The following is a 26452-nucleotide window of genomic DNA, read 5'->3' on the forward strand; positions in this document are numbered from 1 at the left end:
GGGGGATACAAGAGGCTGGGCACCCAGTTCCATTTTCTGTGGACCCAAAGGCCGAGTTGCAAATATATCATTTCATTACATGGTTTGGATCGCTGGCACTTAAACATGAATATAGATCCTTTGTATTGCTTACGTTTAAGCATAGTTAAATATGTGATTGGGTGGATCTGAATATATCCAGCAATTCTAGCGACATAAACACAGTATCTCATGGTCAAGTGTTCATTCTCTATGAGGACCCAGCAGAAGAGCAGTAATGGTTTAATAATACAGAGTTATTTATTGTTGCTCTGGAAGCCATGGCGTTTCTTCAGAAATCTAGGGATCTGCATTGACATTCTCTCTGCTGCCTGAGGTGTAACTTTTCTTTTCTCTTTTTTTGTCTTTTTCTTTTTTTCCACAGAGGGGTACTCTGGCATGCCTCAGACCATTGCAGACGCCAAAACTTTACCAATATGTCAGGTCAGTGAATCCTTTTGTGTTTCCCCACCCTGTGGGATGCATGTGTTATACTAGGTTTTTAATGGTACTTACCACTATTTACACACCATGTACGATTACTGTGATGTCATTACTATAGTGCAGTCACATGGAGCTTTACAAGATCAAGAAACAAGGTGATTCTTTTTTTTTTTTTTTTTTTTGCGGCACACAGGCCTCTCACTGCTGTGGCCTCTCCCGCTGTGGAGCTCAGGATCTGTACGCGCAGGCTCAGCGGCCATGGCTCACGGGCCCAGCCGCTCCACGGCATGTGGGATCCTCCGGGACCGGGGCATGAACCTGTGTCCCCTGCATCGGCAGGCGTACCCTCAACCACTGCGCCACCAGGGAAGACGCCTGTTTGTAGATTTTTTGATGATGGCCATTCTGACCCGTGTGAGATGATATCTCATTGTAGTTTTGATTTGCATTTCTCTAATGATTAGTGATGTTGAGCATCCTTTCATGTGTTTGTTGGCAGTCTGTATATCTTCTTTGGAGAAATGTCTGTTTAGGTCTTCTACCCATTTTTGGATTGGGTTGTTTGTTTTTTTGATATTGAGCTGCATGAGCTGTTTGTATATTTTGGAGATTAATCCTTTGTCAGTTGCTTCGTTTGCAAATATTTTCTCCCATTCTGAGGGTTGTCTTTTCGTCTTATTTATGGTTTCCTTTGCTGTGCAAAAGCTTTTAAGTTTCATTAGGTCCCATTTGTTTATTTTTGTTTTTATTTCCATTTCTCTTAGAGGTGGGTCAAAAAGGATCTTGCTGTGATTTATGTTATAGAGTGTTCTGCTATGTTTTCCTCTAAGAGTTTTATAGTGTCTGGCCTTACATTTATGTCTTTAATCCATTTTGAGTTTATATTTGTGTATGGTGTTAGGAAGTGTTCAAATTTCATTCTTTTACATGTACCTGTCCAGTTTTCCCAGCACCACTTATTGAAGAGACTTTCTTTTCTCCATTGCATATTCTTGCCCCCTTTATCAAAGATAAGGTGACCATATGTGTGTGGGTTTATCTCTGGGCTTTCTATCCTGTTCCATTGATCTATATTTCTGTTTTTGTGCCAGTACCATACTGTCTTGATTCCTGTAGCTTTGTAGTATAGTCTGAAGTCTGGGAGCCTGATTTCTCCAGCTTCGTTTTTCTTTCTCAAGATGGCTTTGGCTATTCGGGGCCCACCCTGATTCTATATGACCTCATCTTAACTTCATTACATCTGCAAAGACCTTATTTCCAAATAAGGTCACATTCCCAAGTCCTGGGAGTTAGGAATTCAACATACCTTCTGTAGAGACATGATTCAACCCATAACAGTCAGTTAGCATTGACTATGATGGCGAGTATCTAGTAGCATTTTCCCAGCTGTCCCACAGATGTGGTCTGAACAGTGGATGAGGCTAAATCCAGGCCATGGGAGGGTGTGGCTCAGAACAGAGTTGCCCTGCCTGGGCAGAGGCACAGTTGGTGAACTCACTTGGTCCTCCTGGGATGTTGCAGTGCATGAAGGGACGTTTATTCCTCTTTAGTGTTATCTCTTGTTCCAGCAGAGACCCAGTGTGCAGCTGGGAGGTGAGGGAGGGGGAGGGGAGCTTACTGTTGGGGAGGGGAGGCTATACTCACCACTCCTCCCAGACCAGATCACACAGGCCTTGTTTTCTAGTTAGTGGGTGGAGCCCCTTTGTGGGCTCTGAGAAACTGACACTTCTGCACTGGTAGGTGGGTTGCCTGGGTCTCCCTGGAGAAGACCTGCCCAGGGCATCCCAGGGATGTCCCAGGGATGCTCTTGGAGTTGTTTTCTTTGGGACCATCCTCTGGGCTCTGCTTAGTAATTTTCAGGATAACACTCAAAGAATAGAAACAACAAGTTCTCTTTAGACACAGATGGCCACACCAGTGCATTTTAGTTTTGCTGTTGCAACCCTAGCTGACGTGCTTAGAACGGCTTCCAGTCTGTGGGGGAGCACAGCACACCAGGGGTGCAGCATATATTATGTCTGTTATGTATATGTGTACACCGGGAGCTGGGAGGACCTAGAAAAGGGTCCCTAACCCAGCTTGGGTGAGAAGAAGAGGAACCACGTCCCAGGGAGGTGACGCCTGAACACCTGGATCAGTGGGGTGATGGAAAGGTGAGAACACAGGCTTGCAAAATGGGGGGACGAGCGTGCAGGGCACATTGTTTGTGACGCATGGCAAGCCTTTGTGATGGCTGGGATTTGTTGGCTACTGCAGCAGTTAGGAGCCTCGTCTGCTCCCTGAATGCATTTACATTTCAGTGGGAGTTAACACTTGTTCAGGTTTCAAACTGGGTCTCATCAGAGACTGTAAGAGCAGCTAAGGTCCTGGAGGAAAACCAGTCAGTAACAGGGGCCGGCACCTCTTCTGGTGTGTTGCACTACGTTTTACCCGAGGGTCACACTAACTGTGGGTCTAATGACATCTCCAAGGCACATCTCTTACTGTAGGACAAAAGAACCCATGCAGTCTCTTCCTGCCCCATGACACCAGCATCCAATGGGTTCTTTGTATACAGTTCCCATTTCATAGGGCGCCATTGAAGATGAGCCAGGGATCTCCCCCGGGTGCCAGGTGGCTTGAAATATCTCATTAAGAATAGCTGTGTGGGAAGAAACAATATATTTAGCCGTGGGTAGGCAGTGTTACTGAAATATGAGTTATTTGACATTATGGAACTTAGAAGCATCAGTTCATGTCAGATGGTGCGATAATAACTGTAACCACAATGGAGACCATAGATCAAAGGGCTGGGGAATGGGATTCAGCTCTGGCATATTTCTCTGTTTTTCATATTATTAAGTAGTACTGAGCCAATCTCAGGATACAGCGTTACCAGAGACAATTCTTGCCTCGGGTTGCCTGAAGTTTACTCTGAGGATGACTTGCTGGGCTCCCAGAGGAGTTCTAGGGCTTCGGGAACTGATCAGGTCTCTGAATTTCTGATGAGGTGGGGTCCACAGTGGGGCTACGGTGTGAGGTTTGCCTCCCGGGGAGAGAAGCAAGGTCAATGTATGGGTTTGCCAGGAGGTAGACCCTGCAGGGTTTAGTGCTTGGGATGTTTACCAGAAGTGGCACCTGGGATGGACATCGTGGAAGGGAGGGGCAGAGGCAGGGTCGGGAAGCGGATGCCACAGCCTCTCCACCTGCGAAAGAGGGTCCAGGTTGAGACTGTGTGTGCGACTTGCCCCATCCTAAGCCTCAGTGGCTGGTCTTTTCACCCTGCGTCCATCAGCGGCTGGGCGTGGGCCACCCTGGCTGGGAGTGTGACATTGGACGGGGTGACTGCAGCAGAAGCCATTCCCAAAGGGCAGACAGCTGAGCCCCAAAGCCAACCCCACTCCCAGCAGGTGGGGCGAGGTCTTCCCTGAAAGGGCATCTGGACCTCTCATCTCCCTGTCCACCCCAGGAAGCTCCAAGTACTTATTTCAGTGTGGGTCCAGATCACCCAGTCAGTAAGCACGTCATGGCCCATCGACTTGGGAGGATGGCCTCTCATTCTGGGTGGTGAGAAATCAGAATTGCTGCTCGCGATGTGAATGCGCGGCTAGCGTAGGTGAAATCGGTACTTAAATCTACTTCCCTCTCTGACCTGACATCTGCACGACTCACAGGTCCCTGGGCAGGGCGTTCTCATTCCTGACCAAAGGGTCAGTCACCACAATCTGAGAGCCTGGCGGGGGAGGCGAGGCCCCCAACCCAATGCCCCTCCCCTCCTTGCAACCCCTCTCACCTACCTCCCAGAGGCTGACCCAGAAGGTGGTCTTCGTTGGGCATCCCTGATTCGCCAGGTCCCGCAAGTGTCTGGTTCTCCCTCCTAATTTAAAAGGGTGGCTTTGGTTCCTCTTTGCCCAGAATGCTTCCTAAAAGGAAAGCAGTGAACATTCTGGACGGGCGGGGAGATGTAGGAAAAGGATGCTGTTGTACGAGGGTAGGGATCCCCAGTTTGTGTTTGCTCCCAGGCGTCACCTGGGGGTAAGTCACTTCATCTTCCTGCGTGTCTTCTGTGTTCTCTCTGAGTGTGGAGAAGAGGGCAAGTGGTCCCCAAGGTCCTTTCTAGGGCTGCGATTTCCTTATTCCTGTCTCCACCGTGGGGTGTGGTCTTATCCCGTCTCCAGTCCCCTCAGTTCCGGGCGGCGAGTCCCATGTCCCTTGACTTCGGCAGCCCAGTGTTCACACTGCCCTGTTTCCTTGCAGCCCATCCGGACGCTGATGTGCTCTGCCACTGGGCAGCCCTACCTTCCTCCCAGGAGATGGGGAAGGTGGGTAGGAGGGAGGCTGGGTAGGGGCACTGATTTAAGGTCAATCCGGTCTGGGTAGGTGAGCAGGAGAGGTGGAGGGGCTGACAGTTCACTGCCAGGCTTGGGGCAGGGGTACGACTACAGTGATGGATGGGGGAGGGGACATGGCCTTAGAAGGGCATCCCTCCGCCCATAGTTGATACGCCCCCCTTTTCCCCAAAGCCACAAACTGCTCGGCCAGGTGATGAATCTATATTTAATATAGTTTCATTTTCTGGAAACTGCCCAACCCCAGCTCAACTCAGCTGAAAAGGCAAGAAGCACTGATTCAGGGCAAGAATTTGAAAGTGCAACTACATTAGGACCTGGAGTGATAGAGAAGGGAGCTGCTTCCCAACATCAGGGCTGATGCCAGACGGCCAAGCTGTCGTTTCTGGCAAGGTGACAAGGCCCCGACACTCTGACGTGAGGCACTTGCTCATTACCTGGCATCCCTGTGGCCATGGCCATCTGCTCGGTTCTCCCCCCTCACAAGACACCAGCGCCAGCATGCCGGGCACGAGGAGGGTGAATGCGCTCAAAGCGGACAGAAACAGAGTGGCCCTCCTAGAAGGTGCCACTGGTATTTGAAAAGGGCTCCTAGTTAAAGTTCATGAAAAGGCCGTTCTAGTCAATGTACCAGTTACATAGGCTTTGTCCTCAAATGGTGTGATACTTTTCCATAAATTGCTTGATTTTTAGATGCCATAAAAGCACCACATCTCTTCAAATGAGGAAGTGATTGGTACCGGCCCGAATAAGCATTCTCGGGGACACCTGGGCTGCTTAATGCCATCACCCAGACCGCACAAGGGGCAACATAGAGTCGAATCTCTCAAGTTTAAGACCCTTGAAAGTCTGGCTTTTTCCAGCTCCCTCAAAAGCACGTAAGAGGTTGAACCGGTAAAAAGTATGCTTCTGGGTAACTGTTTTCCAGCCATGTCATGGTGCTTGTGTTTGAGTTGAGTTCGCTAAGGTCATGCTAGGTAAACCCTGGGGTTGTAGTGACTTAGCGCCTCAAAAATGTATTTGTCAATCACATAACGTCCAGTGGGCACCAGGGGTTAGGGCCGTGAGGCTGCACTCCATGTGGTCACTCAGGATCCCAGGCTTTCAGAAGTTTCACTTCTTTAACACGTGGCTTCCAATGGACGAAAGCACGAGCATCCAACCCTCAGGAGGGAGAGCAGATAGAAGATCATGCAGCCGGCTTGCCAGGCCCGCCTACAAGAGTGCACTTTGTTTTTGCCCAGATTGCGTTGGCCACCACTAGTACAAGGCAGACTAACTGCGAGAGAGGATGAGCAATTCAGATTATCTTTTGTGGCTGGGGAGAAGGAAAAAAAATATAACAGTATCTCTGTTATAGAGAGTGTGGAAGATTTGTTTCCAGAAAATTCTCTCTCATCATTGGTGCATAGATGGTATCTATCTATCTATCTGGCATCTATCTAACCTCTATCTATCTATCATCTATCATCATTATCACTATCGTTTACCATCTTTAATAACAATGAGCCCCTATATAACACCTTTCAAAACAAAGGTAAGATCTGGCAACAGCTTGCATCCAGTCATGTGTCTCCCTCATCCTGCCCGTCTGCACTAATCACCATCCTGAATCCTGTCCTCATTATTTTGCTAAACATTTTCAGAGTTGTATCTTCTCTACATGTATCCTGAAGATGTATGTATTTTTATTTCAGTGTTTTACTCGTAGAAAGGATCTCGTGTACATGCTCTTTGACTTACTTTTTCCATGTAAACATTTGACTGCCACGGTTCATCCATATTCTGGTGTGTTGCGGGGCATCACTCATATTGTGATTCTCCCTCAATTTATTCATCCCGCCTCCGGCACATGCGCGTTGGGCCGATGGCAGGTTTTGCTATTTGAACAATGCTACCGTCCTCATCCTTTACACGCCTCGTGTCGTGCGTGGAGCGAGAATATTTCTTGCCTGTCTGGAGTGCTTAGCTTGATGAGATAATGCTTAACTTTCAAACTGCTCTTCCTGTCAAAAGTGCGTGAAAGGCCCTGTGTGTCCATACCTTCACCAACACTTGATACAGTCAGATATTTTCATTTCTACTAATCCCTTCATTGTTTATTAATTTGCACAACACACACACCTTTTTATGCTTAGCTTCCCCTGGTAGCTGGATTCCCTAAGGTGTCATTATTTTTCCCTCTCCTTGCTGCATCCCAAAGCAAGAGGTAGTACACGATCTCAAACCAGCTCTCAGATGGGAAAGAAACTCTGATTGAAAGATTTCACGGAAGGGGCAGACCTGCAGGCAGGTTGTTGTCACTTTGCGGGTGGGCGGCCCCTACCTTTGCAACATTTAATTCCTGCGTCTTTTCGTCTTGGCCACTCCAGATACTATTACACAGCTCAACAATTTTGCTGATTTTATGAAAAGCAGCGCAGAAATCGAGACCAAAGAGGAACCTCCTGAGGAGCTGAGGCAAGTTAGCAGGCTGGAGTAGGGACCAGGGCTGAGAATGTCTGCTGGCTGAAGGACAGCCACACAGCATCCTCGGAGTATGGATTAGAATAAAAGTGATCGTTTTCCCCGCAGCGGCTCGGTCTGGCTCATCTGCACTTGGTTACAGGTGCAGAACTATGCCTCCAAGCCCGGGATGTGATAGCCGCATTCACATCTGCCCTCAATCTGTCTGGTTCAGTAGGGGCAGTCTTGTGAAGATAAATCATGTAAGCAGGTTGCAGTAATGGAATACTTACTTATAAACTGTATTTGCAAAGGCTTGTATCCACTGTTCAGAAGAAAGATTGTGTTGTCTTGCAGCTTGTTAAGAAAATCCACCTGTTTTAAGGGTGCACCTGCTCTACCCAGGCAGCTGGCACCCTGGGAAGTGAGGAACCCACATCGGCTTTCTTCCTTCAAGTCGGGGTGGGGAGGTGGCGGGGGTGGGGGGGAGGGTGGGAACCTAGTCTTTAAGATGCGAGTGGCTTTTCCATCTGGGCGCACAGCCCTTCAGTTTGGAGCAACAGAAAACATAAGGGGCGTGTTCTCCTCGCGCATATTTTCTCCTTCCCTCTCCTCCTCTTTGTGGCTTAGTAATTTATGTTTTTCTACCTGCCTCTGGCTTTCCTCCTGAGATGGGGGCTCTGTGTTGGCGCCGACGGAAGGGATAAACAAAGGGGAGATCTGAGTTCTCCATCCACCACCCATGTCTCCCCTCTGATGTGGCAGAAAGACAAAGAAAATGCCTCTGGCCCACTGATTGGCAGAGGTGCTGGAGTGTACCCATTCATATCCTGCGGAAGGAAATGGTGCTTCTCCTGACAAAAGTGCTCCGTCAGGCCTCTCAGACCCATCAGCTGGGGGCAATTGGGCTCATTGTCTGTTACTGCCAGCCACCTTGGGCCCTCCCCACAGCTGTCTCCCCTAGGGCCTTTGGGAAACCCGGACAGAAGGGCTCTCACCTTTGGGAAACCTGTTCGCCCCCCTGCCTCTGCCCACATCCCCCATCTCTACTGTTCGCTGGAGACAAAGGTCCAACCCTGAAATCTTAGCAGGGACTGTTAAGCCACAGAACACGTAGAGATTCTAGAATGACATGAGAGAGAGATAGAGCCACTGCCTACTAGCTGGTATGAATATTTTATTAATGTGTGGAAGGAGATAGGGATTCTGTGTGTGTTTCTGCAGAATGGTGTGTACCGAGTCCAGTGTGTGAACCTTCTCGTGAGATCAGAACCTTGGAGGAGTTGTTCACTGCGGCAAACCTAGTGCCTAGAGGGGCACCAGCACAGAGTAAATGCTCAATAAACCCCGGGTGATGAGTAAAAGGGGGATGCGAGCGAGGCTGTAGGATATGCTGGACTTGGGCAGAGGCCGTTTTGTAAAGGCCATAGAAAATCTGAGGCGCTGGGGTTCCTGGAAGCCTTGGGCTCCACTCAGTCCCCTGGCATCTACGATCCAGACTCACACATTCTGACAAGGCACAAGGGGCCGGAGAGGGAGAAGTGGCCAGGGACCAGGCGCACACGTGTGTGCCCTCAGAGGCTGGCCCAGGCTGGGGGCACGTTTGCTTCTCTCCGCCCCGGATGTCATCGGCCAGCCTGAGCCATATGTGGACAAGACTGACAGATATGCTTCCACAGCCCAGGGCCTGGGATGAGGCGTGTGTGCCCAGCAGAGACAGATGCCTCTGAGTCAGTATCACAGTGCCCGGTTTTACAACTGAGGAAAATCGCGCCATTAAAAGACAATTATTCAAGTGGCGTAGGTCAGCTTTGCAGCTCCTGGCGACGCCGAGCAGAAGAGAGAGAAGATAGTGGTGTGCGGGATTCTCTCTCTCTCTCAAGCTCAGGCTGGGAAGCGGAGCTTGCGCCTGCATGTGGATAATCTATGGTGAGGGGCCTGGACCCCCAGGTTCCTTTACCTGAGCGTCATCAGGAAGGGGGAGGCGGCATCCTATCAGCAGAAAGGGCTTCATCCCAAGAAACAGGGAACCCAAAGGTGCTTCAAGCTGGTTGTGTATCTGACATTCGTCCGGATCTCAGCCACTTCACGGAGGTTCCAGGTCCCCTGTCTGGCCACCTGGGGGTGTGCGGTGAATTAAAGGAGAACACGTTGGGTCTGTGGCCCCAAGAGCTGGGTTCGGGCATCACTTCATTTGTGTGCTCTCGACCCCCTTTCTCTCTCGGGTGCGATTTCATGGAAGTCCAGCATGCTTCCATTTCTGGAGCACTTTCCGTGGTGGTTTTTGCTCAGGCTGCTTGGTCTGCTGCCATGGCAACCAGCCCTGGGTCCCCCACCTTCACATGGAGGGAGGTGTGAAGGGACAAGACAGACCCAGCTCATCTGTGGGACTGTTGGTCCCTAGAGGCAGGGGTGGGGGTGAGGGGTCACTGTGGAGATGTTTCCAAAGTCACGTGTTTGTCTCCAAATCTTTGTCTGCTGATGCCAGGAAGGCTCGCGGGGAAGGCGGTTTATGTGCCCCAGAAGGACAGTGGCAGGGCCTGAAACGGGAAGGGAGCACAGATCAGGCCACAGACACAAGAACACCAAAAGCGGGCTCCAGTTCAGGGCCCTTTCGCACGTAGAATAAGAACTCAAAGGATCACAGAGAAGCAGACCAAGGCTTATTTGTTTTGCGCTGAAAATGGACCAGCCCCGATTCTCATAGCGTTCCTCCTTCTGAGTAGAACTTGATCCCCTCCAGTATTGGTAAGAACAAAATAGGAACCATTTCAGTAGTCTTTTCGATGTTAATAATTTTAATTTTAGAGTGTGGCTGAATGTAAACGGCAGCAGGCTTCCTCCTGTCTGTTTCGAGGTCATAAACCAGGGGAAAGTTCGTTTTAATTGGTGGCATTTTCAGTCAACCATTCAGCTTGTCAAAATTGAAAGAGACAGAAGTCTAGCCTCTCCGCACGGGGCACTGTGGCCGCGGGAGTCCAGCCCTTTGCTGGGGTGGGCATGGGGCATAGAGTGGAGGGTCCCAGCCGGATGAGGAGGAGCCAGCCAGGCTAGGCAGAAGGGTGGGCTGGTTTTGCAGGGTGTCAGGCCAAATGGGAGGGAAGTAGGTGCTGAATCTGAGGGTGAGTCAGGCTACCGATGTGCAGGCAGAACAGAGGTAAAAGGTGCGGGAAGACGGTAGCACATCCCAGTTTGATTAGATAAACGCAGGTAAAAGCGTCTGGACCTTGAGGTCAGTTCCAGCTTCCAAGGTTCCACCTGGACAGTTGGGGCTCTCCAGGCCACAACATATGAGTTCTGGGCCGGATGTCTGCCCGACACTTTCATTTTCATATTTTTAATGCTGCTCCCTAGACGGGCGATAGGAGAACAGACTGAAAGGCTCACCGTGCTGAATTCCACCACAGGGAGGGAGCCAGGGTGAGGGCTGAGTGGATGGACACAGTCAGCCCCAGTTTGGTACCCGACTGCCACTTACAAACTTGTTACTCAATCCAAAGCCTTAGTTACTCATCCGGAAAATGAGGCTGATGACGCTACCTGCCTCTTGGAGGAACTGAATCAGGTGGTAAGGCCCTTAGCCCTAAGCCCGACTCAGGAGCGCCACTTAGTATGTTTATAGTAGTAAAATAAAATCTTCATTCCTTCTGGGTCTAGAGTTTTCACAAGAGTCAAACACTGTTGAGAGTACTTTTTAAAAAAAATTTGGCCGCGCCGTGCAGCATGTGGGATCTTAGTTCCCCAACCAGGGATCGAGCCCATGCCCCATGCAGTGGAAGCACGGAGTCCTAACCACCGGACTCCATGTTGGGAGTATTTTTAGATGCAGTCCCTGATATTGATGAGTTCACAAAGTCAGACGGAGTGGCAGTTTGCAAATGCAGAAATATGCCCCTAAGGGTAAGAGTAACTAACACTTTGGTTGAAATTGCCATGAGTCTTAAATCCTATTTTTAAAGGGCTAGTGAGGAGAGAGAGTGACTGAAGAGTAGGTTAGGTTATTAGATCTTATAGATGAACTTCGGAGGGAAAATGCCAAAATCTGTGACAGGATACCCAGCGGTGGGGATCACCAAGCCGAGGGCTTCTCTCTCCAAGGGATGGGAGCAGAGATGCCACCCTGGGGAGTGTGACAGCTGTGGCCACCGCAGGGCCACCACAGTGAGTGGCTATGGGTGCAGAGAACTGGTCTACACCCAGACTTTGGGTGGAGTGTGCTTTTCCTTTGCGTCCCCCCGGGGAGCAGTTCGCAGCGAGAAGAGCACACGTGGGCAAGAGAGAGGGTAGGACACAGTTCTCATCAAACTACTCCATCTGCCAGTATTAGCACCTACCAACAACAAAAATAGATTTTAAACATTCATGAAGTATGGGGTCTTCACAAGCCTAAGACCTGAGTATCAGCTAGCAGTGGAATCAGTAGATATAAGACTTTTTTTTTTTTTTTGCAGTAAACATTTTTGGGAATGTTTACCCCATTTCACAAATGAGGAAAGCAGGGCTCAAGGAGGATATATAACTTGCTCAAAAACCTAGCTGACAAGTGACCAAACCTGGATTTGAACTAATGTCTTGTTTTTCTCTGAAGAGTCCCGCATGGGTTTTGGGATCTTTAAGTCAGAAGCTATTTTAGTATTATTAGAAATGGAATGGAATGAAGAATATTAATCTCAGCTCTGAAGCCTCAGGTTTCTTTGAATTTTCAGCCAGTGTTCCTGAAATCTACTCTTGAGGAGCAGAAAGAAGCAGAAAGGAAGGCTTCACATCTGCATTTGAAGATCCTGAAAAACGCCATTCCTTTCACCTTGAGAAATGTGTTGGGACCTGGCTCTCCTGCTTCCATCTGGACCTTGAAGCGTGTGTACCCCTCCCTTTCTTGCATTTTGCTGCCTTTTCCCCTCATGTTGCATAATCCCAAATAAGCCCACCAGTGCCCTTCATATATATCTTCTTTTTTTTTTTTTGCGGTACACGGGCCTGTCACTGTTGTGGCCTCTCCCGTTGCGGAGCACAGGCTCCGGACGCGCAGGCTCAGCGGCCATGGCTCACGGGCCCACCCGCTCTGCGGCACGTGGGATCTTCCCGGACCGGGGCACGAACCCGTGTCCCCTGCATCGGCAGGCGGACTCTCAACCACTGTGCCACCAGCGAAGCCCCATACATATCTTATACCTACTGATAGTAGGATTTTCCCCTGTGCCAGGGAAAAGAATTAGCTCCTGAGTTGGAACCCATTACTCTCCACTCCAATCTTGTCCATCCTTAAATTTCAACTCTTATAGAACCTCCTTGAAGAGTTCCCTATAGTACCTCTTGTCTCTTCAAATCCTGTAGCACTTTTTACCAGCCAATTACACTTGCTACCTGTATTTGGGGGTATCTCTCTTCTCACTCAATAGCTTATAAAGATTTGGAAGACAGGATCTGTGCCTTCTGTTATCCCGATGCCTCACACATAATAGATGCTCAGTAACCATTATTGAATGAACAAAATCTCTCCCCTCCAAATTTCCTTTATTTATTATACTGAACTACACCTCTGAGTCTTACGCTGTCACCAGTACACATTTAAATAGGTCTACTGCTGTATAGAGACCTAGGACAGCCAATGAGAATCTGATCATGTTCCTGTTCTAATACTGCCTCCAATTCTGCTCTGGGCCTTTACTTTCCTACAATACAGGCAGCCCTTTCCTCTGTGAACACTGAAGAGTGATAGAGAGGTTATTCAAGTCTTCAGTGTTTGCTTTGGTTTGTGCCAGGGTGGGGAACAGTGAGAAAGCTTTCCTTCAGATCAGTTTCAAATTCAGGACATCAAACTGCTTCCCTTACTCTTGTCTCCCTCCTCACAATGCCCCAGTGCCTGGTCAGAGTTCAGTACAATCAGCATGTTCTTAGCGTTTGGGGGGGGGGGGGCGTGTCACCACACATTGGCCCTGATGGACAGTATGACTGACCAGTAAGGATCAGTGGCCCAGCCCCGTCTCAGCTCTAGCCGGTGATTCAGCACCATGGACAAGGTTAAGGAAAGACAGTCCAGTTTTCCTTTTTCTTCCCAGCTCTCCTGTACTTCTGAAGGCCAGTGAAGCTGGGAATCCTATTCTAAACAAGCTGGAGGAGAGAAGCAAGTGGCAGTCTCCCCTCCTGGGAAGTCCGCTCTTTGAATCATAAATCAGACCCTCTGCTTGTCTAAAGTGACCTACACAGAAAGAGTTCTCTTTTCTTGGAGTAAAGGTCTCATGCACAAACCAGGCTGACACTTGTCCACTGATAGCCTCCCACTGGAATTTAACTCATTCAGGTATTCTACTCGGGCCGTGTCGATTTCAGAGGGGTCTTTATTACCATTGTACTGTATGTGGGCTTGTTCAAGTCAATATTCTTATATAAAACAGTGGAAAAAGCCAGGATATTCTTCCTTTGAATTTTTTTTTTTTTTTTTTTAGTATACACATTTTATATTCTGCCTTTAAAGCTATTTCTGCTGCACAGCTGCTTTACCGAGACTCAGACTCCTACGGCCCTGCTTGGTCCGACATGTACCTTGAATATCCTTTCACATTGTTTGATTTCTGCAGTCAGTTGTATAATGAGGAGGGAGTGTGCATTGAGTTTGGAGATTCCTATTAACCAGGTCACCCGTGAATCTATTTTCGTGCGTTTCTTTATTAGAAATAGCAGGGAACACGATAATATTTAAACACAACTACTTATAGGAGCTTGGCTTCAAAAATACACCTTACCAAGTTTTCTTTTCCCATTTGACATTTCAAAATGTTGTACTACATTTTCACATCATCAAAGCACCTCTTCTCCATTTGCACTCTAGGCTGTGAATACAGACCATTGCAAATGACAGTGGATGTTTTGGAGGGTCATTTGGATTTGCGACCCTCTGCTGACATATTTGGAGTGTTTCATTCTGCTCTTGGCATTGCCTTTGAAGATGGTCCATAAAAAGACAGACACAGACCAAGATGATAAGGCAGGACAGGTGTTGGGAATAGATAGAAGAGAGCTATCTTCAGTACTTGAGGGAGGGGATCTCATGAGAAAGGGGAGTAGAATTATTCTGTGTCGTTCCCAAAGAGAATCAATGAGTGAAATCTATAGGGGGACAGATTTTGAATCAACCTAAAAAGTACCTAAATACTAGAGCTGCCAGGCTCTCTGGAACAGGCTGCCATGTGAGGTCGTGAGCCTCCAGGCACTGCAGGTGCTGTACTCCAAGTTGACCGGGCTGTCTGCCCGGAACGATCCTTCCAGAAATAACAGGTCCATTTCAGCTGTGAGAACCACTGCTCCTTACTCTCTGGCATTACTGTTGGGACTCAGGGCATTGGAGGCCATAGGTACTCTTGTCTCCTGGGAGCAGAAACTGTGAATCCTTTTGAACTGCTTAATACAAATGCCCTAACAGGCCAAGATAGCCACCGATAAGGTAGAAAGTGAGTTTGGAGTTGTTGAGTCAGGCAGCCTTTTATTTCAGGCGGATACTTTACTCTCATGACCCAGCTATTCAGATGATTTTTTTTACATGTCTTAAAATGGACCACAATCCTTCATCTTGTTGCATTGATCAAGACTTGCCCAATATCTTACCACCATCGGGATGTCAGTAAAAGTGGGATAGTGATTCCCATTCAAATAAAAGGAGCTTTACAGTTTATACAGTACCTTCTTCTAGATTTCTCCTTTTGATATTCCCCACAGTTCTCTAAGGAGGCCTGGAAAATGTTGTTTTCTCAACTTCTGTAGGGAGAGAACTGAGACCTAGAGGGTTTAGTGACTTACCATATCATGCAGCTTGCAGGTAGCGCTCGACCTGGGCTGGAGAGTGGGAATTGGGATCCGGGAAGCTGGGCAGTATCTGTGGCCATGCCAGACATCAGCAGTGTGACTCTGGACAGTTTCATGTGTACGGTGAGGGTTTTGGAGTAGGATGAACTCCAGGGTGCACACCCTACCCTGCTGTCTCGGCTTCTCAGGCCTCTTCGTACGCATGGCCTCTGGCACAGTCCTTACTCTTTGCTTGGCAGGTAGGAGGTAAGATGAAACGAATTTTTGGGTTAGAGAAAAGCATCCTGATATGCTGGTGTGTGTTTCCAGGGTGGTGACATTACATTTCAGCTGCTGTAAGACACCTCTGTGTCAGCTCACTTTCACAAGCTTGAGAACTTTGGCTGCATTTTGGTTTGGGGTTTGGAATTTGAGGATATGTTTGTTTACCTTTGTGGGCTCACTTGTGGTGTGGAGCGGTGGAAGTGGCCTTTATGAATTTCCTCTACCCTACATGTAGAAAAGTCAGCAGGAATCACGAGGGCTCCTCACTTTACAAGGCGTAGACTTGCAAAGAAAGTGATACTTTAGTCTGATTTTACTTTTCAACTAAGTAAAGCTATTGAATTCAAAAGTCAATTTGATATTGCTTATAAGTCTTTTTACAAAACTAACCTGTTTCCATGTACTGCAAAAGCAATCCATGTTCATTGTAGAAAATGTAAAAATAAGGAAAATTACGTGATTACCTATAATCTCCCAAAGATAACTGCTGTTAACATTTTGTTAAAATTTCCTGGAATGGTTTTCTGCACACCTATACATGTTTTAAAAGAAATTAGTATAATATTGTACGTACTGATTTGTAAACCTTTGTTGTTAATGGTCAAGTTTTTCCTATTTTACTAAATATTTTCTTAAAGGATTTGATCGGAGTTTGGATTTGGGAGCCATGTAGTATTTTAGTGTATGGCTGTATCAAAATTTCATGTAACCTATTTCCTACTGTTGGCTATATTGGGTGCTTACAATATTTTGCTAATATGAATCATTTTTGAAGATGTCTTTTCACATAAATCCATGACAATACAGTAGATGTAGGTCTGATTTGTCAAACAAAGAAAACTAAAGCTGGATTTCAGTTTTCCGGGGTATCAGCCATGCTGTTGAGCATTTATGAGAAAATGGTCACCTGTACGCTTACTAAGGTCGATTGACATGGTCACCCCAAAGGTTTGGGGAGATCTCCCCCCCGTCACCATTACTGGATCTGGTACCGGGCTCCTGGCTTCTTCACACACTTAGTGTCCTGCTTAAAAACCAAAGCAGTGGATTCACTTGCCTTTCTCTTCTTTTGATTCTCTTTTAGCCTGATGAAGTCCTCCGATATCGATCAGGATTTGTTTACAGACAGTTACTGCAAGGTGTGCAGCGCACAGCTGATATCGGAATCTCAGCGCGTGGCCCACTACGAGGTAAGAACAGCTTCTCCCACTTAGTGTGTTCAAATGGAAGCAAGAGTAGCCTGGGTCAAGGCTGTGGGACTTGAGGGTGCTGCTTTCTGGACCTGGGGCAGGACTTGAGAAGCACAGGGCTTGAGCCGGAGAGTCTGAGATCAGGCCAGGACAAATGTGCATGCATGGGGTTGGAGAGAGCGCTGGGGATGTCACTCTCAGGTCCCTGGCTGCTCCCCAAATTCTGCTTTTTTCTTTGTCTCTCAGCCCCTGGCGACCCAGTGGGCTTTCTCTACTTGTTAAATCTGTCATTGCTCATCCCTGAAGTTCCTTTCAGGGACACAGCCCAGGTTTCATTAGTGCCAGCTTCTCTTTCCTTCTCTGACCCTGAAGAAAAGCTCAGAGGCCCTTTCTTCATCACTGGAGGGAAACACAGCAGCATCAGTGGTTCAGCACCAAATTCCTCCCACCTTCTGGCTGCTTCCCCCAAAAGTGTTTATTAGCAAGAAGACATCCGCCCGCAGGGTGATGCCCAAGTTTTAAGGCCCAGATACTCTTGAAGGACATAATTCATTGGCTTTGGCTTTTTAGGATGGAAGTTCAAATGGCTGCTTTTTGATCTTTTATTGGGAAGAGAGGATGAGAGGAGAGAGGTCGACCAGTTTCTGAGGAGGGAATGGCGGGGGGGCACGCGTGGAGAAAAGGGGAGCCTGGGCCCCCAGATGCTTCTCAGGGCCGTTAGCTTTGTAAGAGAACATATACCAGCGAGAACATGAGCTTTCAAGGGCAGTAATTTTAGCTTAGAGGGCTTAGCCAGCAATTTTCTTTTTGTCTGACAAATGCCAGTTGTCACTGTCACTCAGCAAACTCCTTGAGCCTCAGATTCCTCCGCGCACGAGGAAAATAATAATAATCACACACACACACACACCGAGCGACGCGTTCGTCGGACCGTGTGTTGTCCTCAGGGTTTTGTGGTGACCAGGGAGACCCCTCGACATAGCATTTGTGAAAACACTTCGGAAGCTGTACAGTGTGGCAAACGTGCAAAATTACGTCATTGCTCATTATTAACTCCGTGGCATCAATATTTGGATGAAGGCAAAGCAAATTTGCTCTTCAGAGAAAACTTTTAAACAGCAGCCTCTGTGAAAAAAGTCAGCATGTTCTTTTGTCAGTAGGCAACTGAGTGGAAGAGGAAGGGAGTGTGAATGCAGAAGAACGATCAAAACGGAAGATAGCCATCTTTTGAAATTAAGAATTTCTAAATTCTGTAGATGTTGCTTTGTAAACACATATGGTTTTTATTAATTCCATTTCCCCAGTGAAGGAAAATCAGGGAATTTGTCCCTGCTCTGAAATTCCACAGCCTCCTATTATGTTCTCCCTTTATTAGACTTTTGGGGTTCCATTTTTAGTCACCTTACTAGATTCTTGAGGCCAGAAAGAGAGTTTTATTCATTTGATCTTCCATAATTTCTGGGACAGCATGTGCACATCAGAGCCGTTCAGTGAGGTTTTGTTTACAAAAATAGCCTGGTGACACTGTCCAAACACTGCTTTGTTGTTACCTGAGCTAGAAAAGTAATGTCAGAAAATCGAAAACAACAAAAAAATTTTTTTAAAGGAAAAACATCTTAGCTGCTCAGGTACGGGTTCAGTTATTTGAACTCAAGTCTTCCTGTTACCACACTGTACCAGCTGTGGCATAACTTACTTGTTTAGAGGATGTGTTAAGATTTGTTGCATGTAGCATAGATGAGAGGGAGAAGAGAAAGCAATCACAACAGATCTGCAGTTAACCCAGTTACATAGCATCAGAACAACATGAAATGTGTTCCTGTTAACCAGGGATGGGAACTCTGGGCGAGGGTTCATCCCCTGCTTCCAGGTAGAGGTGGGTACTTGCTTCCGGGGAAATACACATGCAGAGCTGCTGCGGGTGCGGAAAGGGTATAGCTGGGACTGAGCGCACTTTGTGAGGTCTCTGGTCTTCCAGCTTCGGTGGGAGACGTTCTTCATCTCTAGGAGGATGGCTCCTATCAGAGGATCTCAAAGGCCATCTGAGAACAGATATTTTCATGCCATTCATCCCTCCCCCCCCCCCCCCCCCCCCCCCCCCCCACCCCCCTCTGCTGAAATTGCACGTAGAGTGGGTCTCTGTGAGTCCTGTTGCCAAAATTTGACCACTGTACACCGGGGCCGGATTAAATCTCGGAGCCAGAGTTTTGGGGGAAGTAGAAAGAAATAGTTTTATTGCTTTGCCCGGCAAAGGGGGCCTAATGCCCTCAAGACTGTGTGTCCCACCCTGGTGCGGGTAGTGAGGGGTCTTACAGTGTTCAAGGAGCAGGGCGTGGTGAGCACATGGACGTTCTTCTGATTGGCCGGTGGTGAGGTAATGGGGAGTCGGCATCGTCAGCCTTCTGGTTCCAGCCCGTCTGGGGTCTGTGTGTTTGTGGGCAGGACACAGTTAACTTCTCCCACCTGCTGAGGCTTCAGTATCTGCAAAACAGCTCGAAGGACATGGTTCGGAATATTATTTATAGCCCTGGAGGAAGAACTAAAGGTCCTTGACTTTGTTTAATGGTTAAAGTATTATTATTTGTCTTGCTTGACTATTTTCCTTTCTTTCTGCATTTTCTCACTCCTCTGACTAAATTTATTCTTTGACTAACATTCTCCTACAGACAAAGAGGCAGGCGGAGGACATGGGTGGGTGTCCATTCTGGGAAAGTCTCAGAGGGTCCAGCTCTGTTACGGTCCCAAATCCCAGTCAGTTCATTGAAAATGTGGCTACAGTTATTCTCAGTGCTCTTTGCTTGAGTATGATTTTACTCTCAGTTTGACCAGATCATATTCCCAGCCTCCCTACAGGGCAAATCAGTGGGAATCTTCGGTGTATCTCCTGCATGCCCAGCGCCCAGCACTATTAGTGTTTGATATTGCAGGCGGTTCTGGGTTATGTGAGCCTCCAAGAGGCTCATAAACTTCCTTGGAAAGGAAAAGCCATGGATAGTTCAGTGTGGTATCTACGTGTGTGTTACCGAGAACAGGCTCTGTAGATTCTGCTCCTAAAAAGAGGCCGATCTAACTTGATATAAACAGAGTGTTCATCCTTCTGCCCATTTGACTGTCTGATGTATATGCTATGTTGTGCTGTTAATTTTTTAGATCTTTGCATATTCCAAATTCAAAAGAGTGAGTCATCACCGAGAGCTATTATGGTCCAGAGAGATTTGTGGGGATGACGTGAATTTTCGAGGTTTCAGTGGATGGGTTAAATTTAGAGGTTACTAGAATAAGAAGCCTTGGAATCTCCAAGGAGGCTGGCCTGGCTGGCCTGGAAGATTTGTGTTGGAGAAGAGAGGCTGGCAGCACCTACAGGTAGGGTGGGATCAAGGGGTAAGGAAAGGGGAGTCTGGACTCCTGTGAGGCTCTTAAGTATTTGAGAGTGTAATAAATAATTGTGCATTTCTGAGTGACAGCCCATCGATGGTGGTCAAGATGTATTGTTGGGAAAAGAACAGCTCTTGATATGACTTTTGCCAAGAGACTAACATGCCAGTTAGTCTGAAGTAGGAGGAAAAAAACAAAGCAGACGTGTAATGGCTAATAGCTTCATGTCCCATTTAAAAGCCTGAGCCTTTGTACAGGAGGACACAACCTAATATATGTCTAATGGACCAAACCCTTCCATGCTATACTTTTAAGATCTCTTTTTACATATGAAGTCCTGGGCTGAAAAACAGGGGAAACACAAAGACATTATTGTTTTTTTTACTTGCTAAGCATTAATAACATGTAATGTTTCAGTGGAAAATATAATTAGATGTCTCTGCTCACTGGTTGAATAGTCTGAATCAATAGAACAAGTAGACACAGACACAGAGGGGAAGAGAAAGCTTTCAAATGAACATGCCTGAATGTTACAGAGTTTAGAACTTGTTTCCCATTGAGGCCATGAGGGAAGGGCTGCTTTTCTAAATGTAGGAAGAAGAAGATTGCAAGACTATGAGAACTGAAACCAAAAGGACAGAAAGATTATTTTCTGGAGTAAAACTAAAGGAAGAAGATGAATGATCATATCTAGCAGGAGAGAAAAAACCTCTTGTTAGGCAAACCCAAGGGAGCCAGCCATCAACGTGCCAGCCCCGATGCCTTGCCCGTTTTGTGAACCCTAATACCCTTGTGTTACTTTGCCGTCCGTGTAATTAATTACTGCTTGTGAAATCCATGTCTCAGAGGCACCTCCAAACAAGATTGCAAGCTTCATGAGGGCAGGCCAGAGCCATGCACTGTATTTCTCATTTATTTCCACAGCTTGGCCCCTGGTTGTTGCTCATGGGCACTTCGAGGGTGATGAAGACGTTGCGGTGGGGATTGGCAGAGGGAAGCAGTGGGGCAGGTGTAATGGAAGCGTTCATGGGTGCACCAGAATACGCGATGGTGTACGTTCGGAGTCGCTCTATACTCTCGGAGCAGCCTTCAATGTAGAGGTGACAGTTCTGCAGTTATAGGAAAGGCGGTTCTCTAAACTGATGGGGAACTCTTCAGACATCTCTGAATCTTGTAGTAATGTCAGTCCTGGCAAGTGAACCCTATCAGTCCCCCCGGGAATGTCAGAATCTAGCAGCAGGTGCATTGGGTCTGCAGGGGCATGCTGAAACGGATTTTTCAGTTTCACCTGTTTTGATGTCATTCCAACAGAACTCTGCCTTCCTTAGCTTCTGGTTAAAGTGGGGAATAGCTGAAGGGCACTCTCTTAGTCTCTATAGGTCCAATAGTGAATGGGGCATAAGTGTTTCCTGGGTAGAGACAACAAGGTAAACATGAGCTCTCCAGTATATGCTGATTCGTGTCTTGACTTTTTGGTGTTACCAATGCCTTTATTGCCTTCTCCCCCTTAGTCCCTCACACCTTCTTCTCCACTTTGCTTCTTCCTTTTGCTAATTGCCTGAGTAAGCATGCAAGCTGGACAACTCCTGGCATATGTGTGAGAGTTGGGGGTCAATGTTGTGTTGCGTTTCTGCCTCAGTCCTGCCAGGCACCACGCTAACTGGACTTGAATATCGTCTGGGCTCACTACCCTCACACCATTCGCATCTCTCCTGGGTACCACTGGTGATGTGCTCCTGGAGATGCAAGTACTAACTGTGTGAGGACAACAAAGGATCTTTATCGCAGGGTCCTGTGGGGATGCCTCCTTTGCACTGTACACTGAGATTTGCTGTTTTAGTCTCTTCAGATCTCTTATAGTCATGACATGCTTAATTTCTCCCAGATGCTCTTACTACAATTATTGGTGCATCTGCCCAGGGTAAAGCAATTCTTACTACCTTACCTCATGCCCCTGATTGCCTGATACTCTTCAATGTCTGTTTCTTGACCTATTCATGAAGACTCTTGAGCTTCTGTGAAATTTGTTCCTATTCTTATGTTTTTCTATTGTTTATTCCAGCAGGTCTGGCCAGTTTACCTTTTATCACTTATTATTAGTTAATACAGTTTACCTTGGGGACCACCAACACTCACAGCCCACTTTCTGCCTGAGATGGATTTAAGGTTTGGAGACTATTCAAAGCTTTTCTAATTCCAGATCATAACAGCTTTAGTAATACAATTCTCTCAGTAATATAGAAGGCTTCTGATTTGTTTCCTTTCAGAAAGCTCCTCATGTCATAACCATACAATGTTTCCCAGACATAATTTCAAGGCTGTTTATTATATTGCTTCCTCACTTCTGTGCCTCTATTTTTTAGTTTCATCGTGGCTACCTTGAGGTTATCTAAAAGTGGGTGGAAAGACCCATCCTTAACCTGATTTTTGCCAAAGGCCTGAGTCACAACGTGCAACTGAGAAATCTCACGGGGTCTCCAATACACAATGCCTTTTAAAATGCCAGAGAGCCAACGAGAGAAGGGGCAAGATGGGGTAGGGAATTAAGAGGTACAAACTACGATGTATAAAATAAATAAGCTACAAGGATATATTGTACAGCACAGGGAATATAGCCAATATTTTATAAAAACTATAAATGGAGTATGATCTATAAAAATTTGGGATCACTATGTTGTACACCTGAAACTAATATAATATTGTAAATCAACTATACTTCAATTAAAAAAAAAGTTAAAAAATGGCATCTCTTTGAGGTGACTAGAAGCAATTAGCAAATGACTTTTCCAACTCTCTAAGTCTCAGATTTCTGAAATAGCTTTTTATTTTGCTTATGTCTATTTGCTAGTGTGTCAGCTACACATCATAGTTCTTGTAGTTCTTTGATACTTTTATAAAAAACCTAGCTGAACGTCAGCAACAGGCAACTAGGAACAGGTAACATCTATCCAAGCAATCTGTTTTCCATCCTCTTCTAGTTTTCTTAGAATTTTAACCATTTCCTCGTGCAGAACCATCCAGTTCTAGCACCATAAGCTCTGGAGGCAGGTCTGCCCTCCGGGGTATTATAGGCAGTAGCTTTGCCAATATTTTGTCAGTGTATATCCCGGATCTGCTGTATCTGTACCCTCCCCACCCAACTCTCCACCTGCTAAGCCAATGCCAAATATTTGGTGTCTTGTTATGGGAGAACCCCCATTTCTATCTTAGACAAGGTAGGCTAACTGCAGTCACAAAAATCTCAGCTTCTTAGAAATAAAAATTTCTTTACTGCCTGCGTTATAGCCCATTGTGCGTTAGCAGAGGGGGTTTTGTACCATGTAATTATTTAGGACAAAAGTTGACAGAGGCTCCACTGTCTTTGCTCCTGACAAAGATGATAGAGCCATCAGCTGCTCTGAGTATCAAAGTCCAGCTGACGTTTGAGGGACCGATGGGCAACGTGGGTGACTATGCAGGACATTTTAGGGGCCAGGTCTGCAAGTGACAGCACCGTATTCACCCACATTCTGCTGACCAGACCTCAGGCCTATGTTTTCTTCTGACTGCATGAGAAGCTGGGCAACCAATGTGGCTTAGCTGGGTTCCCTGGAGGAAAATGGAGCCGGTTTGGTGAACATACAGCACTGCCTCTGTGCACTGCATGTGTGTGACACCAGAGGGACATCGTGGGTGCTGTGGGTTCGTTGGGGATGGAGGGGGGCACGTGGAGAAGAAAGAGGAAGAGAGGAAAGACTGTACATCCCCAAGGGAGTGCTCTTGACAAACAAACATGTAAAAAACAACTCTGGGGAACTTCCCTGGTGGCGCAGTGGTGAAGAATCCGCCTGCCAATGCAGGGGACACGGGTTCGAGCCCTGGTCCGGGAAGATCCCACATGCCGCAGAGCAACTAAGCCCGTGCGCCACAACTACTGAGCCTGCGCTCTAGAGTCCGTGTGCCACAACTACTGAGCCTGCGCACTAGAGCCCGTGAGCCACAACTACTGAAGCCTGTGTGCCTAGAGCCCATGCTCCGCAGCAAGAGAAACCACTGCGATGAGAAGCCCGCGCACCGCAATGAAGAGTAGCTCCCGCTCGGCGCAACTAGAGAAAAGCCCACGCGCAGCAACAAAGGCCCAACGCAGCCAAAAGTAAATAAATAAATAAATAAATGTATTAAAAACAAACAGGCAACTCTGGCAATCACGTGTGTGGGGGCCCCTGTGAAGTGGATGCCTATTTCATTTCCATGATGTGTGGAAAACTGAATCCAACACGTGTTGTTTGTCTGATACAAAGAAATACAATGCTATCAAATGAGGATTTTCTCTCCACCTCCTCTGACTTAATTGGTCAAGCCCAGAGATTTTCCATTTGGAATTTAGAGCCTGTGTTCTGAGCGGCATGTCTAATTGGGAGGATCCCCCTCTACTCTGCCTTTTTGGGCCCCGCCATCCGGTCTCCCAGGCTCTGAGCTCTGGGGGGCCCAGGTGATGAGCAGCCTGCCTACCCCACACTCAGGGGCTCTCCATCTGTGGGCAGAAGCTGGGGATCTGTCCTTGGTATCTCAGCATCTTCTAAAGATGGATGTTTGGGAGAAATTTCTCTTTGCTCTCCCTTATAAGAAAAGGTGTTCTTCTGCTTGTGAGGCTGCTTTATCACAGCCTCTTGACTCTGATCTACTTTCCTGCTTTGCTTTATCCACCAGATTTATGGCCACATCCAGCAACAGGGTTTTGTGTGCACATTTATTGTGCTCACTTTACCTCTAGATGTTATTATTTTCTTTCCCCTGTTTTAATTTAAATCTGTACCTCTCAATTATTTATTTCATCCTTTTGCGTTAGAGGTGGATGGATTTTGATATGTCTTCTTAAAGCCTTTGAAGAAAAGAGCGGGGGATAAACATATCAATATTTAATCTTTTAACATTTTATTCATTTTTTTTGACGAGGGGCTAAATTTATATGACTCAAAATTCAAAAAGGGTGGAAGAGTGTATAATGTGAAAATTCTTCCACTTATTCCTGTTTCTCAGCTACCCAGTTCTTCTCAGAAGAATCCCGGGTGACCGATTTTCTTTGAAATGATCTATGCATATCGATGCAGCTTAATTTTTAAAAAACTCTATTAGAGCAGTGTTGACTTACAATGTTGTGTTACTTTCCACTGAACAGCAAAGTGTAACAGTTATGCATATGCATATATCCACTCTTATTTAGTTTCTTTTCCCATATAGCTCATTACAAAGTATGGAGTAGAGTTCCCTGTGCTGTACAGTAGGTCCTGATTAGTTACCTATTTTATATATAGTAGTGTGAATGTCAGTCGCAATCTCCCAGTTTATCCCTCCCCACCACCACTTTCCCCCCCGGTAACCGTAAGTTTGTTTTCTACATCTATGACTCTATTTCTGTTTTGTAAATAAGTCCATTTGTACCATTTTTTTTAGAGTCCATATGTAAGCGATACCGTATGATTTTTGTCTTTCTCTGTCTGACTTACGTCACCCAGTGTGACAATCTCTAGGTCCCCCCGTGTTGCGACAACTTAATTTCTCCTTTTCTTTACTTTTCACAAACGGCAACAGGCTAGGCCCTCCACTGTCCGTCTGCTTGAATTGTGGCTTAGATTCTCATGGCGTGAATGTGTCACAGCTTTTGTAAAGGAAAAATTACTGAATTGACTGATGATTCCTTGGCGGGTTTGATAAAACTCTGGCAGCAGGAAGATTCTCCCTGTGAACCCGTTTCGTGATGCACAGGTCAGTTACTTTTCAGATCCTGGCTCCTACTGAATGGTTACTGACAGTGACAGTTTTTCTTCCAGTTTTCCGTTCCCGGCATTCCCTTGAAAGCATACGCATTTCCGACTTCTGAGTCATTGAACCATGTGGGCTTGTTGATTTTTTTTAAGAAGAGGTTAGCAGACAGGAATATTGAAGGCTAATGACCTAAGGAAGTGGGTTGGAGTGTTGCTGTGAGCTGTGGTGTCTTGCCCACGTTTCTTTGGATGCTTGGAGAAGATGTGAGGGCATCATATTTCCCTCCGTCTCTGTGATTTGAGCATTTAATTTGTTTCTTTAGGCTTTTACTAAGATGCTTTAATTTTGAGTGGAATGTTTCTAGCTTTGAATTCCATCTCTTTCCCTGAGGGTCATACATAAGGCATAACTGTACCTACTCAGGCAGGATCCCTACCACCTTCAATTGCCCCCTCCTGCCTGCATCCCCCTTCTCCCTGACCCATCCTTCAGGTTTCCTGCCCTCTGGGCACATCTGTGCCACCACGATGCCAGCTGCTGGGAAGACTCTCCTGTCCACACACTCTACTGACCCAACTATAGAAACTGTCCCGCCCTCACCTTGAAAAACCTACAGGCAGTTGGAAAGTTTTAGATTTTACTGAGAAAATAGAGCAAAACTCTCTTTTTTCTGTCCCCAGTATTCCTCCTTCTGCTCTGGCCTTGCAGTCCCAGATGTTGCCTTTGACTTGGGGTGTTTCTCCACCTTCCGGTTCCAGAAATCCAACCCATCCCTGTTTTCATTAATTCCTTGTAGCTTTTGACTTACTGGAAGCTAAACCTCTCCAGATTTGGCCCTAAATG

The 26452-nt window shown here is 46.8% G+C and overlaps 1 protein-coding gene across 1 annotated transcript in view; it reads left to right on the plus strand.

The window, feature by feature from the left end:
- ZMAT4 (zinc finger matrin-type 4) overlaps positions 1 to 26452 on the plus strand; it is a 332525-nt gene that overhangs the window by 60151 nt on the left and 245922 nt on the right. Inside the window, exon 2 of the mRNA XM_029226593.1 lies at positions 16384 to 16489. Coding sequence (XP_029082426.1) covers positions 16388 to 16489 — 102 coding nt within the window. The 5' untranslated portion in view covers positions 16384 to 16387. The remainder of the gene's footprint in view (positions 1 to 16383; positions 16490 to 26452) is intronic.

Source organism: Monodon monoceros, unplaced genomic scaffold (assembly GCF_005190385.1).
Source record: "Monodon monoceros isolate NGI ecotype Baffin Bay Population unplaced genomic scaffold, NGI_Narwhal_1 Super_Scaffold_17, whole genome shotgun sequence".
Lineage (NCBI taxonomy): Eukaryota > Metazoa > Chordata > Mammalia > Artiodactyla > Monodontidae > Monodon > Monodon monoceros.